Genomic DNA, 17,999 nt, shown 5'->3' on the forward strand with positions numbered 1-17,999 from the left:
GCCAGGCATTTCTGTCCATCACCAACTCCTGGAGCTTACTCAAACTCATGTTCATCGAGTCAGCGATGCCATCCAACCACCTCAGCCTCTGTTGTCCCCTTCTTCTGCCTTCAATCTTTCCCAGCATCAGGGTCTTTTCCAATGAGTCAGTTCTTCACATCAGGTGGCCAAAGTATTGGAATTTCAGATTCAGCATCAGTCCTTCAAATGAATATTCAGGACTGATGTCCTTTAGGATGGACTGGTTTGATCTCCTTGCAGTCCAAAGGACTCTCAAGAGTCTTCTCTAACATCACAATTCAAAAGCATCAATTTTTTGGCTCTCAGCTTTCTTTATAGTCCAACTCTTACATCCATACATGACTACTGGTAAAACCATAGCTTTGACTAGGTGGACCTTTGTTGGCAAAGTAATGTCTTTGCTTTTTAATATGCTGTTTAGATTGGTAATAGCTTTTCTTTCAAGAAGCAAGTGTCTTAATTTCATGGCTGCAGTCAATATCAGCAGTGATTTTTGAGCCCCCAAAATTAAACTCTGTCACTGTTTGTATTGTTTCCCCAGCTATTTGCTATGAAGTGATGGGACTAGATGTCATGATCTTAGTTTTCTGAATGTTGAGTTTTAAGCCAACTTTTTCACTCTCCTCTTTCACTTTCATCAAGAGGCTCTTTAGTTCTTCTTCACTTTCTGCCATAAGGGTGGTGTCATCTGCATATCTGAGGTTATTGCTATTTCTCCGGGCAATCTTGATTTCAGCTTGTGCTTCATCCAGCCCAGCATTTCTCATGATGTACTCTGCATATAAGTTAAATAAGCAGGGTGACAATATACAGCCTTGATGTACTCCTTTCCCAATTTGGAGCTAGTCTGTTCCATGTCCAGTTCTAACTGTTGTTTCTTGACGTGCATAAAGATTTCTCAGGAGGCAGGTCAGGTGGTCTGGTATTCCCATCTCTTTCAGAATTTTCCACAGTTTGTTGTGATCTACACAGTCAAAGGCTTTGGTATAGTCAATAAAGAAGAAGTAGATGTTTTTCTGGAACTCTCTTGCTTTTTCCATGATCCAGCGGATGTTGGCAATTTGATCTCTGGTTCCTCTGCCTTTTCTAAAACCAGCTTGAACATCAGGAAGTTCATGGTTCACATAGTGCTGAAGCCTGACTTGGAGAATTTTGAGCATTACTTTACTAGCATGTGAGATGAGTGCAACTGTGTGGTAGTTTGAGCATTCTTTGGCATTGCCTTTCTTTGGGATTGGAATGAAAACTGACTTTTCCAGTCCTGTGGCCACTGCTGAGTTTTCCAAATTTGCTGGCATATTGAGTGCAGCATTTTCACAGCATCATCTTTCAGGATTTGAAATAGCTCCACTGGAATTCCATCACCTCCACTAGCTTTGTTCGTAGTGATGCTTTCTAAGGCCCACTTGACTTCACATTCTAGGATGTCTGGCTCTAGGTCAGTGATCACACCATCTTGGTTATCTGGGTATGAAGATCTTTTTTGTATAGTTCTTCTGTGTATTCTTGCCACCTCTTCTTAATATCTTCTGCTTCTGTTATGTCTATACCATTTCTGTCCTTTACTGTGCCCATCTTTGTGTGAAATCTTCCCTTGGTATCTCTAATTTCTTGAAGAGATCTCTAGTCTTTCCTATTCTATTGTTTTCCTCTATTTCTTTGCACTGATCCCAGAGGAAGGCTTTCTTATCTCTCCTTGCTATTCTTTGGAATGCTGCATTCAAGTGGGTATATCTTCCCTTTTCTCCTTTGCCTTTAGCTTCTTTTCTTTTCTCAGTTATTTGTAAGGCCTCCTCAGAAAACTATTTTGCCTTCTTGCATTTCTTTTTCTTGGGGATGGCCTTGATCATTTCTTCCTGTAGAATGTCATGAACGTCCGTCCATAGTTCTTCAGGCACTCTATCAGATCTAATCCCTTGAATCTATTTCTCACTTCCACTGTATAATCATAAGGGATTTGATTTAGGTCATATCTCAGTGCTCTACTGGTTTTCCCTACTTTCTTCCATTTCAGTCTGAATTTGGCAAGAAGGAGTTCATGAGCTGAGCCACAGTCAGCTCCCTGTCTTGTTTTTGCTGACTGTATAGGACGTGTCCATTTTTGCTGCCAAAAATATAATATATGATTTTGATATTGACCATCTGGTGATGTCCATGTGTAAAGTCTTCCCTTGTGTTGTTGGAAGAGGATGTTTGCTATGACCAGTGTTTTCTCTTGGCAAAACTCTGTTAGCCTTTGCCCTGCTTCATTTTATACTCCAAGGCCAAATTTGTCTGTTACTCCAGGTATCTCTTAACTTCCTACTTTTGCATTGCAGTCCCCTATAATGAAAAGGACATCTTTTTTTTGGTGCTAGTTCTAGGTCTTGTAGATCTTCATAGAACCATTCAGTTTCAGCTTCTTCAGCATTACTGGTCGGGACATAGACTTGGGTTACTGTGATAGTGAATGGTTTGCCTTGGAAATGAACAGAGATCGTTCTGTCATTTTTGAGACTGCATCCAAGTACTGCACTTCAGACTTTTTTGTTGACTCTGATGGCTACTCTTTTTCTTCTAAGTGATTCCTGCCCACAGTAGTAGATATAATGGTCATCTGAGTTAAACTCACCCATTCCAATCCATTTTAGTTCACTGATTCCTAAAATGTTGATGTTCACTCTTGCCATCTCCTGTTTGACCACTTCCAATTTACCTGGATTCGTGGACCTAACATTCCAGTTTCCTATACAATATTGCTCTTTACAGCATTGGACTTTACTTCCATCACCAGTTACATCCACATCTGGGTGTTGTTTTTGCTTTGGCTCTGTCTCTTCATTCTTTCTGGAGTTATTTCTCCACTGATCTCCAGTAGCGTATGCATATGGGGCACCTAGTGACCTGGGGAGTTCATCTTCCAGTGTCCTATTTTTTTGCCTTTTCATACTGTCCATGGAAAGAATACTAAAGTGGCTTGCCATTCCCTTCTCCAGTGGACCACATTTTGTCAGAACTCTCCACCATGACCCATCTGTTTTGGGTGGACCTACACAACATGGGTCATAGTTTCATTGAGTTAGACAAGGCTGTGGTCCCTGTGATCAGTTTGGTTAGTTTTCTGTCATTGTGGTTTTCATTCTGTCTGCCCTTTGATGGATAAGGATGAGAGGCTTATGGAAGCTTCCTGATGGGAGAGACTGAGGGGGAAACTGGGTCTTGTTCTTGTAGTCTGGGTCTGGGTCTTGTAGTATCAGAGTTTACTACAAGATGGTGGAGTGGAAAGATGTGCCCTCATCTCCTCTTGTGAGGACTCCAAAATTACAACTCGCTGCTGAACAACCATCAACAGGAGAATGTTGGATCCCACCAAAAAAAGATACCTCATATCCAAGGGCAAAGGAGGAGCCCCAGCAAGACGGTAGGAAGGGCAAAATCACATTTAGAATCAAACCCCATACCCAGCAGAGATGCTCAGATGGCTCAAACAAACCTTATGTACACTAGGACCCAGAGACCCCACAGAGACTGAGTTGGAACTGTGTTTGAGTGTCTCCTGCAGAGGTATGGGTCAGCAGTGGTGGGGCAGGGCCATGCTCAGTAAATCTTTAATCCAATTTTCTGTTGATGGCTGGGGCTGTCTTCCCTCCCAGTTGTTTGACCTGAGGCCAAACTATGGTGGAGGTAATGAAGATAATGGAGACTTCCTCCAAAAGGTCCCATGCAGACACTGCTGCACTCAGTGCCCCCAAACCTGCAGCAGGCCACTGCTGACCCATGCCTCCACCAGAGACTCCTGGACACTCATGGGCATGTCTGGGTCAGTCTCTTGTGGGGTCACTGCTCCTTTCTCCTGGGTCCTGGTGCACACAAGGTTTTGTTTGTGCCCTCCAAGGGTCTGTTTCCCCAGGTCTGTGTAAGTTCTGGAAGCTCTATGGTGGGGTTAGTGGTGACCTCCTCCAAGAGAGCTTATGCCATACCCAGGTCTGCTGCACCCAGAGCCTCTGCCCCTGTGGCAGGCAAGTTGTAATTTTGGAGTTCTCACAGGAGGAAATGAGCACACGTCCTTCTATTCTGCCATCTTGTAGTAAACTCTGATACTAATACACAAGTAACTGATTGAAGCCCAACACTACAGAAGTAGTTACATGTTCTTTGGAGTCAAAAAGGTATAGTCACTGGATAAGGAAACTTTTTAGTCCTCTGGGTGTATGTGAAGGCAACTGAAGAGCCCATGGGTTCAAGTTTCATTTGCTGCAAAAAATATTTTCTTCCTTGACTGCAGAGTTCTCTGAGGGTGACCCATAGGAGTATTTTAATCTTCTGAGAATGGCTAATAGAACCTGACCTGCAGACTCCAGTGATTACCTCTAACAGGAAAGAGTGGTCTGTGCAGTGACAGCCATGTGAAAGCAATGATTTCAAGTAAGTATTCCACGTGGATGGTCTCTGACTACCCCAGCAACACAGAGATGTGAGAAACCTGTTTTTTGATTTGTCCTTCTTTTTATTTATCTGTTTATTTTTAATTGAAGGATAATTGTTTCACAATGTTGTATTGGCTTCTGTCATGCATCAACATGTATCAGCCATGTGTGTTACTCAGTCAGTTGTGTCTGACCCTTTGCCATGGACTGTAACTCACCAGGCTCCTCTGTCCATGGGATTCTCCAGGCAAGAATACTGGAGTGGGTTTCCATGCCCTTCTCCAGGGATCTTCCCAACCCAGGGATCGAACCCAGGTCTCCCACATTGCCAGCAGATTCTTTACCATCTGAGCCACCAGGGAATAGACTGAAACATGTCCCCTCCATTGTGAACCTCCCTCCCCTCCAGCCTGTCACAGAGTACTGGGTTGAGAACCCTGCATCATGCAGCAAATTCCCACTGGCTATCTGTTCCAAACACAGTAAAGCATATGTTTCCATGCTACTCTCTCAACTTGTCCAACCCTCTTCTGCCGTGTCCGCAAGTCTGTTCTGTGTCTGCGTCTCTGTTGCTGCTTGTCCTTTTTGAACAGGCTGATGATAGCAGAAGTGTCCTTAAATTTGGCAGGTGACCTGGGAATGTTCTTCTTAGGATGTGCTTCTATCATCTGACACAACTGAAAGCATGCCCTGGAGTAACCCCTGATAATACAGGACCATTCTCTTCTGAATCGGAGTCCTAACCTGCGTTAGAGGGTGAGGGATTATCCCAGGATGAAATAATGTGACCGGGGATACCATTTCCCTTTTGAGTTCAAAATGTTCCCCTAAAACAATGTTTTCCCAACCTGGTAATTGGGAATGAAGGATCTCTGTCCTGGGCTGACAGGCTGAGAGATGTAAAAGCAGCCAAGAGAATTCTGGTCCATTCAGACCTTTACAACTCCCTAAAGAGAAAAGGGGGTTAATAGTTGTTTCCTGTTCTATTTTTAAAGATGGCTTTAAAAAGACAAGCAAAAGCTAAATTTAGCAAGTTTTTTAAGTGAGAAGGATCCACTAAGGAAGTGCACAAGGCCATGTGAGATTCCACTGTGGGTATCTGCATCAACAACAGGGAAGTGACCTCGAGGCTTAGGTCACTTATCTCCCCAGAGATGGTATTTAAGGGGCCCCTGGTGGAGGCAGGCATCAGACCTTCCTCACCTCCTGAGTCTCCCTCCTCACCTCTCCTCTCTCCTCAGAGTCCCCTCTACCGACACCATGGGCTGCTGTGGTTGTGGAAGTTGTGGTGGCTGTGGTGGTGGCTGTGGTGGTGGCTGCGGTGGTGGCTGTGGTGGTGGCTGTGGCAGCTGCAACAGCTGCAGATGCTACCGGGTGGGCTGCTGCACCAGCTGCTGCCCCTGCTGCTATGGCTGCTGCGGGGGCTGCTGCAGCGTCCCCGTGGTCTGCTGCCACCGCCGCACCTGCAGCTGCAACTCGTGTGGCTGTGGCGGTGGGAAGGGCTGCTGCCAGCAGAAGAGCTGCTGCCAGAAGCAATGCTGCTACTAGGTGACCAGCTCAGTCTCTGTTCTGGATGTCTCTCTACCCTGTTCACCTGCCCTACCTGACATCACCTGGGATTCTAGGACTTACCTTCCTGGGCTGCAACTTTGCTCCTGGATTTGGATTCCTGTCTCTTCTGCTTTGCGTATTTTTAGTTTCTCTCTCTGAAAAGTTCCCAATCGATTAGCAAACATCCAAAATAAAGGCCCAAGTACAGCCTGACTCCTAAAGAAGAGTCAACATCACTGAGCTCCATCAAATAGGATCACAATTCCCAGTATCCTTAGATGAACATTTAGTTCTCAGTTATGTGCTCTTATTGCTGTACCTTTTCTATCACATATTCCTGTTTATCAACAACTGTTTTCTAAATTTCCTAATAAAATAATTCCATTTATCATGTAGAAGTTTCTCTTTGCCTTTGTTTTGGTTTAATTATATTTTACCTCCTAGAAGATCTCAATCTCTTAAAAGTCTCTTGGTGGAGGGGCAGTGACCACGGAGCCAGGAAGGACCATGAGACAGTTTTTCTGTCTTCACTGTCTATGAACTCCAGTTTCAATACAAGCAGAACAAACATACTTGAAAGTGCGGCTTTGTTCACAATTTGAATTCAGTTTTGAGGTAACAGATTTATTTACAGATGGATGTTTCCCTAGTGTATTAAAAGTCCTGTATTATTCACAAAGAACCAGTTTAAACAAAGTTTTCATAAATACATCTACTACCAAACTATGGATGACTACATTGCCTTAAGATTTCCATCCACTGGGGCCATTTATTTTTTGCTTAGAGGGCAGAGCTCCACCCCTGCAGTGTGGGCCTTTTCATTTTTTTCCCCGTATAAATTCAGGCAGCAGTGTACAGTTAGAATTTTGCTGTTATTAGTTTAGCTTCCCCTGGTGGCTCAGTGGTAAAGAATATGGCTGCCACTGCAGGGCCACAGGTTCGATCCCTGGGTTGGGAATAAATCCCCTGGAGAAGGAAATGGCAGCCCACTCCAGTATTCTTGCCTGGGAAATCCCATGGACAGAGGAGCCTGGCGGGGCTGTAGTCCATGGAGTTGCAAGGAGTGGGGTCATGACTTAGTGACTAAAACAAACAGAACAACTACAAAAATCAACACCATCAGGTTGTGCTATACAAGTTGGCACTGGTAGATGTGATATTTGTGTTATGTTTGTTCTCTTGCACCAGCCTTAGGCCCCACTGGTGCTTTTGAAGTAACTGTTGCTTGCTTTTCTGTTTATGTTAATTGGGTTGCCCAAAAAGTAAGATCGTACGAAAAACGTGAACAAACTTTTTGACCAACCAAATAATTTACCCTCATTTGAGGTTTATTGTTAAGACTTAGGGTTTCTTTCTAATTTGTATCAGATCTTAATAGCTTAAGATAAAATTTATGCTTTTGTGTATTTATTTCCGTTTCTTAGACTCTTAAGCCTATTGGGACTTTGAGCCGTCATCTAATCTGTGTCCCTTTCCCAGACTGTTGGAAGTCCTTTCCTGTTGGAAAATCATTATGTGGGTAAGATCTACCTCTTTCATTCCTAGAGGAAACTAGACCTTAGTTAATCCTCGATAATCGTCATTCATTTTGAAGACGCAAGTTGAAATACAAGTGATGTTTTATGATTCAAACCATGATAGTATTTAGAAGGATTTGAATATTTCAGAAGAGTTTGCTTTCTGTTGACAAATGTTCATTGAAAGGCTCCTAGGTATAAAGATAGGTCTAAAGAGATGATGCCAGGTCAAAGATGGAGCAGACTCTGCCTTAGAATGTTTGTGGGGGATGACTGTGCACACAAATAATTCTAATCCTAAGGCTAAGTGTGATGCCTGGCCTTGTAGATGTTTCCATCAGAGGTAGGAAGACCATTCTTACAAACACCCAGAACGGGTTCATTGCACTGAACCGTGTGGCTTCTTGTTCCACGTGACCTTTTCAGTGTATGTTTTCTCCATCACGCGTGGTCCAGTTTGGACAAGAGCCAGAGAGTGGCAGAGGCTGTTGTCCCTAGATGGGGTGGTCAGCATCATTGTTTTTGCATAAGTTTCCTCATTCCTTTGCTACAGGCATGAGTTTCTCAGATGGACCAAGTACTGAGAAGAAAGTGATGGGTCACAATGTAAGAAAGAAAATCTTTTCTGTAGCTCAGTTGAGCTCAGCAAATCTTTTCATTTTTCAATCTGATATTATTTGCACTTAATTTGCAAATTCCTGTAGGCCCTGCTTATCTGTTTCCCACAGTAAGGCATACAGACTGTTTATGCCAATTATTTAGATAACCTAGTGAAGATCCAAATTCTCAGTAGGATTATAGAAAGCAAACTATTCACCAACTGAGTTATGGTGTAGAATGTGTGAACTCAGAGTGCTCCTCCTACACTCTCCAACCCCCATCACACCCTCCCCCAACCCTGTCCATGCATAGAGTCTGTTCATGGCAGTTTCCTGTGATGGGAATTAGTGTGGACCATGTTCAGAAGGAGGCAGAGAGCAGAGCATGTCAAGGAAAGCCAGGAACCAGGCTGCATACCTGGACCACATCATGGATGCAACAGCAGCATGTTTCTTTCATTTAAACATCAAGAATGGTTCATTACACAGGTTCACCTAAGTCACAGCATCTCTTTAGGCCTACAGCTCAACACTCACAGAAACACACGTGGTTGATACTCATCACACATTACCGAGAGAGTGGATTTGTTTGCAAGGGCTGCCATAACAAAGTAGAACAAACTGGGCGGCTCAAACAGGAGTTTGTTTTCTCACAGTTATGAAGGCTGCAAGTCCAAGATCAAATTCAAGTTCCTCGGCTGCAAGTCCAAGATCCAGATGTCAGCAGGTTAAATTTCTTCTGCAGCCTCTCTCCTTGGTTGCAGATGGCTTCCATCTTGCCTATCCTTCCCTCTGGGCATGTCTGTGTCCTTACTTCCTCTTCTTAGAAGGGCACCCGCCGCATTTGTTTAGGACCCACTTTAATGATCTTCTTTTAACTTAATTACCTCCTTAAATATTTTATCTCTACATATAGTCAGGTTCGGAGGTGCAAAGGGTTAGGACTTCAACATATTGATTTGAGCATGAGTGGGGGACACAGTAACTGTCAGTGGTTGACTGGCCACCTCGGTCCCTTTCTCACAAATCAGTGTCAATGATGAATGTGACATCTCTTTCATCCTGACAGCCTCGTGTCTTTTATTCACAGTGACTGAAAGCAAATGCATATGTCTAATGAGAGGGACAAGGGACCAACAGCCTAAAAAGGGTTCCATCTTCCATGGGAGGAGTGGCCGTATCTCCAGAATTTGTCTGCTCAACCTTTCTTTGTGGGAAAACTGCCCCAAGGATCCCCAGTGAGGAAAAGTTGGGTAAGAAGGATGGATGGGGCTTCTCTCTTGACCACTCCCTCCTAGCTGGGAATAGCCATGTGATGATTGTGGTTCTAAGAGTGGAGTGTGGGACCAGAAGGACGAATCAGAGGGTGGAGGTCCCGGGGGATAAATCCTTGAGGCTGAGATTAACTAAGGGGAGGTGGGTAACCAGAGAGCACTAGAGGATCAGGGCTCTTGGAGGTGGGGAAAAAAAAAACGAAAGCATAGTCAGGTGGCTGCCAAAACCTACCTCGTCAACTTAGAGTTGGGGGAGACACACACTCTCGTTAAATGCTATCTTCTGAATTTCAAGGAGCCGAGAAGGAAGACCTCCTTTGGAAGTCTTACCTGACATGGTTACTTCACCCATGTCTCCTTAGGTTATTTAGTTCCATTTGGTCAGTTCAACCTGTTTAAACATCTGCCTTGTGTCAGGCTCTGCATAGAGGGACAAGAAAACTCCGCAAGTGAACCTCGTGGGTTTGGTGCCAGAATGTCCTTCTGAGAGACATTTCCTAGGTGCTTGGCTTCCCTCAGGCTTTACTCTCCTGTCCAACCCTGCTGGGAACTCCCAACTGACCATGATGGATTAAACAGCTGGAGTCCACAGAAAAGGGCCAAGGAAGGGTATGGGAGAGTGACAGAAGGGGTGTTTGGGGACACGTTTTATCCTGTATATGGACTCTTCAGGGAACGGGGTGCTTGAAAGTTGCCCTTTTTGATTGTTTGGATTCCAGTGCTCACAGTCTCACGTTATAACCGAGGGCTGATCTTGTTGTGTTCAGAGGCTGGTCTCAGACATCCATGGTGCTGGTCTTGGCTAGAGCTGAACTTCGTGGTCCGGCTCTGGGAGGTCTGAGCTGGAGGATATGGATGGTCAGTGAGGGAGATGCCTCGTTGGAAAGCACAGGTGAACTGCAGAGCTAGTGGCAAAGGAACATGTGGGACCCAGCACCTCCATTTATGTTGCTTTTTGAAGTTGTTGCTGTTGTTATTGTTTAATTGCTAAGTCATGTCCAACTCCTTGAGACCCCGTGGAGCGTAGCCCTCCAGACTCCTCTGTCCATGGGATTTCCCAGGCAAGAATACTGGAGTGGGTGGCCATTTTCTTCTTAGTAATGAGGCATGACAATTATAATCAAAATGCAGGAGAAGGAAACTCTGTGAAGAGACGAAGAGTGATCATCATAAACATGAGCCTAAAGGTGACCAAGCTCCTGAGTGACCCCATGACCATGCAGGATCTGTACAAATATTTACTGATGCACTAAGACTTCTGCTGCTAAGACTCTATCCAGGGAGAGATTTGCGGAGCATCTAGTGGACTACATTGAAGTGCTAACACTGAGGATGTGCCCCTAATCCCCTGCTTCTTTATAAACCCACACAGATTACTCATTCACTAACTACATCTATGACAAAAAATGTATCTAGTTTTTGATTCGTTGCTGCCTTTACTTATGTAACATCTGCCTTGTCTATTGGGATCAAAACACATTTCTCCTGATAGACTCTTGAGAGACTTGAAAGAGAAAAGAGATGAGTCTTGCTCTAATGCAAATCCAGGTCTCCTGTATTGCAGGCAGAATCTTTACCCTCTGAGCCACCAGGGAAGCCACAGCTAACACTAATGCAATTTACTAAGACAACAGTGGCTTTGTGTATACAGGGAAGTCAATGCAATGGTGAAAGTAAGACACAAATAAACACAAAGTTAGAGGCATTTCGAGAATGTGGAACATCGACTATCTTGACTCAGTTTTGTTGAGAACATGATTTGAACAGCAATTGACAGAGAAGGGGGCTTCTCAGGTGGCAAATCCATCTGTCAATGCATGAGACTCAGGTTTTATCCCTAAGTTGGGAAGATCCCCTGGAGTAGGAAATGGCAACCCACTCCAGTATTTTTGCTTGACAAATCCCATGGACCAAGGAGCCTGTCAGCTACAGTCCATGGGGTCGCAAGGAGTCAGACATGACCGAGTGAATGAATGCACACACACACACATCCCACACACACAAAACAGAGAAGACTACACATTTATTATTTTGGCTGGTGTTTATTAAATGCAGGCAGGAAAACAGAAACTCCAGAAATGTGAGATTTCCATGGACTGATGATAAGGATCCAGCCATGTTTGTGACTTGAAAGTCAAAGAGGAGCAGACAGAAAGACAGGGGTAGTCTTACCTAGAACATGGCTCCCTGGAGCACCTTCCCAGAAGCCAGACTGGGAGCCTAGTGGCAACATAGCTTCTGGCAGCTGCATTTCTGCTGACAGCAGCATTTCTGCTGGCAACAGCCCTTCCCACCGCCGCAGCCACATGAGTTGCAGCTGCAGGTGCGGCGGTGGCAGCAGACCACGGGGACGCTGCAGCAGCCCCCACAGCAGCCATAGCAGCAGGGGCAGCAGCTGGTGCAGCAGCCCACCCGGTAGCATCTGCATCTGTTGCAGCTGCCACAGCCACCACCGCAGCCACCACCGCAGCCACCTCCACAGCCACCGCCACAGCCACCACCGCAGCCACCACCACAGCCACCACCACAGCCACCACAACTTCCACAACCACAGCAGCCCATGGTGTCAGTAGAGAGGACTCAGGAGAGGTGAGGAGGGAGACTCAGGAGGTGAGGGAGGTCGAATGTCAGCTTCTGCTGGAGGGGACCCTTATATACCAACTCTGGGGACAGGAGAGGGAAGACACATGACCACTTCCCTGTTACTATTTGTCTGGATTTACATGGAAGACTGCATCGTCTTTTATTTACTTCCCTTTTAGATATCTTTGTCTTTACCATATTTTCAATGTTTTTTTTTCTTTTGTATAACTATATTCCAATGCAATTTGAAAAGGCTTAAATGTTCCAGGGAAGCATGCTGAGGACCCAGCTGTCAACAGGAATGGGCAGACTTCTCTATCATCCCGCAATACCAGGGACTATCACTGTGAGTGTGAGTGCTGGGCGGGGTTGTCTGCAGCCCACACCTGCCATTGGACAGCCCCCAGGCCAGGTGACCTGTGAGCTTCCAAGGGGGTCGGGACAGTGAAGCTTGAGGTACAATCCCTGACCTCAAAGAGTTTGCAATATAGTGACATTGGAAGCTGGGGATGTGAAAATGGCCACAAATTCCAAACAAGGCCAGATGTTGTGATCAGGCTTCATGACCAGTGGGAACTGCTGAGGCTCGAAGTTTTCATTCTCCACCTCTTCATTTGAAGTGTACCTTTGTGATTTGTCTTCTCACAGCCAGGCTGTAATGATTCTTTTAAAAACAAATATTGGGTTGGCCAAAAAGTTCGTTCGGGTTTTCTGTACCCCCTCATGAAGAAACCCAGACGAACTTTTTGGCCAGCCCAACAGATCCTCTGAAGAGTCTGCATACTGATCGTGTATTCTTGGCATGTGTAGCTTTGGATGAGGGACTGATTTTGTCTTTGATGATATGACATCAGCTGATGTCTGAGAGAAGCACCCCTGTGCTAAGTAGCTGACTTAGATGATTCTGAGAGCAGGGTGGATACCCGAGGAGTACAGGTACAGAGGCCAGAGAAGTAGGGGAAAAATGGAGTCTGTGGCAATGAGGTGAAGCATGTAGCTGTGGATCCTGGGGGGATGTGAGCGCTGGGGACCAAAACGGAGGCTGTAAAAATATAAGGAAGGAAAAATGAGAGTGCCAGTGGCCTTTTCATCACATAAGCTGATGTAGGAGCATCTCTCGCCATCACTGAGTCCAGAGAACTTGGTGGGCACGTTTGCCGGCTGACTGTCTCCCGGAGCTTCTCTGGCAACAGGCTTGCTGCTCAGAGTCCACACTGTCAATTTGGTGAGACTGTTCTTCGGCAATCTGAGTGAAAGGAGATGCTGTGGCCCCAGGACTGATAGGTGGTGTTATCAATGAGCACAGCTGTTTCTGTATGTGGGCTGAAGAGCATTCCAACTGCTCAGGGGGTGCTTCATCTGGGGTGAGGGGGGCAGTGGAGCAGACAGAGATAGGTGAACAGATGTGAGAGCTTTCAAAGGGGCAAAAGTAAACTGAATTTTGTGAAAGACTAGATATGGGCTGAGAGAAAGGAAAGACTCAAAGATGACTTTAAAATTTTTATTTAGTCATTTCTTTATGACTGTGCTGGGTCTCTGTTGCTGTGCACAGGCTTTCTGTAGTTGCAACAAGCAGGAACTGTCTTCTTTGCGGTGCGTGGGCTTCTCACGTCAGTGGACTCTCTAGTTGTGGCTCACAGGCTGTAGGGCACGCGGGCTCAGTAGTTGTGGCTCATGGGTTTAGTTGCTCTGGGGCATGTGGGATCTTCCCAGGCTAGGGATCAAACCCATGTCTCTTGCTTTGGCAGGCGGACTCTCAACCACTGGACCACCAGGGAAGTGCCAAAGGCAATTTTTTAAATGGATTGCCAACTGGATGGGTCAGGAACTGTGGAGAAATTTACATTTTGGGGGGATGGGGAGTCAGGGAAGATTATGAATTGAGTCTGGGACAAGTGACACTGGAGGTGCCTCTGAGATGCCTGCAGGGAGAAGGTGGACTGCAAGTTGGCTAAGTGTGGAATCTGAAGAAGATTCCAAGCTGGATGTGTGCATCTGAGGAACAAATCCAGGCATATACATGGGGAAATGGAAACCATGGGTGTGGACATGAGCATTCAGGGAGATAGTGTAGAGTGAGAGAGGAGAGCATGAATCAAGGCTTCTAGTAGACGACTTTTGAGGTTACAAAAAGGAAAGACGTTAATTTCATTCAAAAACAATTTTTGGAAATAGAGCTGTGAACATGTAGCTTCATAAGAACTAAAATGGCCAACGTAATGAGGCCAAAAGTACACAGTACTAACAAAGGGGAAATATTTGAAAGAGAATGGCTTGCTCAGTGTGGGCATTCATGTTGACTTGCCTGCCTCTCAAAATTTCTGTGAAAGCAGGGGGATTTCAACGGACTCTTTGGAGAGAAAACCATTAAGGAGAAACAGAACAGGAGCTCGTAGCAATCCAGGGCCTTCTTACTTCAGAATCTTAGACTCAACTGTGCTTCTGCAAAGATCCCCTCCAACAGGTTAGCGCCTCTTGGCTTGTTTCTAAAATGACTTTAAAGAGGAAAGCTAAAATTAGCAAATGTGTTGGGTTAAATGTAGTCCATAAGCATGTGAACAAGGAAGAAGCCTAGACAACCCTATTTGGAAGCTGCAATGGCAGCAAGGAGGAAGTGACCACTGGTCATGAGTCCTGGGTCACTCCCTCTCCCGTCTCCCAAGATGGTATATAAAGGCCTCGCCAGCAGAAAGTGGCATCAGACCTCCCTGCCCTCCTGAGTCTCCCTCCTCACCTCTCCTGAGTCCTCTCTACTGACACCATGGGCTGCTGTGGTTGTGGAAGTTGTGGTGGCTGCAGTGGTGGCTGTGGCAGTGGCTGTGGTGGTGGCTGCGGCGGTGGCTGTGGTGGTGGCTGTGGCGGTGGCTGTGGTGGTGGCTGCGGCAGCTGCAGCAGCTGCAGATGCTACCGGGTGGGCTGCTGCACCAGCTGCTGCCCCTGCTGCTATGGCTGCTGCGGTGGCTGCTGCAGCGTCCCCGTGGTCTGCTGCCACCGCCGCACCTGCAGCTGCAACTCGTGTGGCTGCGGCTGTGGGAAGGGCTGTTGCCAGCAGAAATGCTGCTGCCAGCAGAAGTGCAGCTGCAAGAAGCAATGCTGCCACTAGGCGGGCTGCTCTTCGGGTGCTGCTGGTACCCATTCTGTTAGTAAAGCTTCCCTCCTTCTCACCCATTTTTCCTCTACACTATGGTCCTGGACCCTCTTCCTGGCTTTCTTTGGTACCACAAATCCCACCATCTGGAAAGTTTCCCAACTAAAAGGAAACATCTAATGGAAAAATTCTGTGTGCAGCCCAGCCCCTGAGTGATTGTGCACATCAGTAAACTCAGCTGAAGGAAATCTTGATTCCTAATGTTTGGTTTGATGGATATGAATACATCCAGCTGAATACCACCATTCAGCTCATTCCTTGATCTACTTTTCCCTGCTTGCAGGCATGGTTTTCTTTTTTCCCTTTCTTGTTCTTAGTTATCCCATAATGTTGTCCAAATTTCGTAATAAAATAAAAACTAGATACTCATAAGAAAGCAGTCTTTTTGTTTTCATTGTGTTCTGAATCCTGGTTTGTCTGTTCTGAAACTTCAGAGACTTTATCTTGAACAAAGCCTTTAACTCCCTCGCAGTGGCAGCATCGCAAGCAAAGGTCATATAAGAAGCTCTGCCAGGTCCAGGAGGACAAACCTCTCTTCCCAGTGAAGCATCACTTTGCCTCCGTGACCCCTCCCTCCCTTACATCCCCGTGTGTTGACTCCTTTGTTTTATTGATGCACCGCAACGTGGCCCATCAGCAGCTGCTCTGAAAGCCAAGCATGGCCACTCTCTTCAGGACCCAAACGCAGAATTCAGTGGTGGGAATAAGACTATCTGAGCTTTGGATGAATTCTGTTACTGATATATTCAATCTTTTTCTTTGCCTCTTCCTGTTCTTCGTGTGTGATGCTTTCTTTTCTCATTTTTTTTTCAGCACACTGCAACATTCAGTAAAAACACACTGAAATATTTAAAAATAAAACACATTAAATTGCCACAAACTCTCCCAATGCCTCTATCTTCTCAATTATCTTTAGCAAAAGTAATAAGTGAAATGAAGGAAAGGAAGGATGGAAGGCCATCAAGGGGAAAGGAAGCTTTCAATGTATTTTTCCAGGAGGAAGTCTTTTCTTCCACTGCTTAAATTTCATTAAAAGCAACAGGGTAACTGCTTTTTTCCCCTTCCCTTTTCTATTCCTTTCTTTCTCTCTCCTCCCCCTTTACCTGCTTTTCCTTTTCTTTTTTTCTTTTTTCTGATTATTTTCTGTGGTCTACAGCCGTATCAACCTGAATGCGCCCAATCATGTCTGATTATTTTCTACAACTTTTTCCAGTTGTTGAGATTTTGCTGTTTTATTAGCAGTAGAGATGGGAGGCTGAGGAGATCTGGATCACAATAGTTCAGTCTTTTCACTTTGATGCAACCTCTATGTTCAAAAAAGTGGAAAAAATCCAGTGTGGATAACAGAAAAATAAAACAAGTTAACAGTAAAGCTGGGCTCAAAATCAAGACAAATATCTCTGTGGAAGAGACTCAGAATGGAAATGCAGAATACGAGGTTGCATGTGTTGGGTTCTGGGTCTGTCAGTGGGCTAAACGGAGAGTGGGGATGTATCTCACTTGATATGGGGGACCAGAGTCAGGCTTACTTTTGAGGTTAAGTGCCAGATCCTCTTGGATCTTAAAAAATAATTTACTGCTCTTGGTTGCCTGGGGCTATGGCTTCTAAACTGCTTCACCAGAGACACTGGTTTTGATGCTTTTGAACTGTGGTATTGGAGAAGACTCTTGAGAGTCCCTTGGACTGCAAGGAGATCCAACCAGTCCTTCCTAAAGGAAATCAGTCTTGAATATTCATTGGAAGGACTGATGCTGAAGCTGAAACTCCAATATTTTGGCCACCTTATGTGAAGGACTGACTCAATGGAAAAGACCCTGATGCTGGGAAAGATTGAAGGTGGGAGAAGGAGATGGCAGAGGATGAGATGGTTGGAGGGCATCACTGACTCTATGGATGTAAGTTTGAGCAAGCTCTGGGAGTTGGTGATGGACAGGGAAGCCTGGAATGCTGCAGTCCATGGGGTCAAAAAGAGTCGGACACGACTAAGCGACTGAACAACAATCTTGCTCAAGAATCACCTATGCTATCCTGCAACTACTATGGGATGGGGCAGGAAAGATAACTATTAATACAAAACTGCTAGATAGGAAGACGCAAAGATAGTGGGGCATTGAGGCGAGAAGAGAAATAGATGAAAATAATACCAAAAACACCTCCCTGCAAACAAGTTTCAAAAGCTCTTAATAGTGGGAGCCTCTAAGATGGTGCCCATGATTCCTGCCTCGGGTTTACTCATGAAATCACCTCTGTTGAATATTGGCTGGTCTAATGACTCATGATTGCAAGTTTATATCTTTAAAAATAAGAACTTACTAAAGCATAACCACTCGCTTCCCAGGTGGCGCTAGTGGTAAAGAACCTGCCTGCCAATGCAGGAGACGTGAGACACGGGTTTGATCCCTGAGTCAGGAAGAACCCCTGGAGGAGAACGTGGCAACTCACTCCAGTATTCTTGCCTGTGAATCCCATGGACAGAGGAGCCTGGAGGGCTACAGTCCACGGGGTTGCAAAGAGTTGAACACGACTGACCCAACTTAGCACACACGCAAAGCCTAACCACCAACTACTATCACACCTAAAAATATGAATAATTCTTTAATATCTCTAGTCAGCGTTCAGAATGTCCTGATTATCTCATATTTTTAGTTTCTTGGTATGAAACAGGATTCAAACAAGATTCACACATGGCGACTGATAGGTCTCCTAAAATACTATCCTAAAAGAAAAAATACCTCTTTTTCTTTTCCCCTCAAATTCCATTTGTTGAATGGAACAACAAATGGAATTCCGTTTGTTGAAAAAAGCCACACTTTCCCAGATTCTGGTGTTTTTGAGTGATATCCTTGGATGTCATTTAATGACTCCTTCTATTTCCTCTCTTTTCTGTAAATTGGTAGTT

General features: G+C 45.2%; 2 protein-coding genes and 1 non-coding gene across 3 annotated transcripts; 2 read left to right on the forward strand and 1 right to left on the reverse strand.

Annotated features, from left to right (window-relative positions):
* Window positions 1-11,534: 11,534 nt before the first annotated feature.
* LOC132343303 (small cysteine and glycine repeat-containing protein 4-like) lies at window positions 11,535-11,942 on the reverse strand. The gene has a single exon (XM_059879131.1). The coding sequence runs from the start codon at window positions 11,928-11,930 to the stop codon at window positions 11,589-11,591; it is 342 nt and encodes a 113-aa protein (XP_059735114.1). The 5' UTR covers window positions 11,931-11,942; the 3' UTR covers window positions 11,535-11,588.
* Window positions 11,808-15,137, forward strand: LOC132343302 (small cysteine and glycine repeat-containing protein 4-like). The gene has a single exon (XM_059879130.1). It carries the CDS (start codon window positions 14,713-14,715, stop codon window positions 15,052-15,054), a length of 342 nt encoding a protein of 113 aa, XP_059735113.1. The 5' UTR covers window positions 11,808-14,712; the 3' UTR covers window positions 15,055-15,137.
* MIR2285AO-1 (microRNA mir-2285ao-1) lies at window positions 12,643-12,702 on the forward strand. The gene has a single exon (NR_162255.1). It is a non-coding gene; the product is annotated as a microRNA mir-2285ao-1 (primary transcript).
* Window positions 15,138-17,999: the final 2,862 nt, after the last annotated feature.

This window comes from Bos taurus, chromosome 2 (assembly GCF_002263795.3).
Source record: "Bos taurus isolate L1 Dominette 01449 registration number 42190680 breed Hereford chromosome 2, ARS-UCD2.0, whole genome shotgun sequence".
Lineage (NCBI taxonomy): Eukaryota > Metazoa > Chordata > Mammalia > Artiodactyla > Bovidae > Bos > Bos taurus.

Excerpts from the sequence above, each read along its gene's own strand:
- LOC132343303 (XM_059879131.1), bottom strand. The coding sequence starts at position 11,930 with ATGGGCTGCTGTGGTTGTGGAAGTTGTGGTGGCTGTGGTGGTGGCTGT.
- LOC132343302 (XM_059879130.1), top strand. The coding sequence starts at position 14,713 with ATGGGCTGCTGTGGTTGTGGAAGTTGTGGTGGCTGCAGTGGTGGCTGT.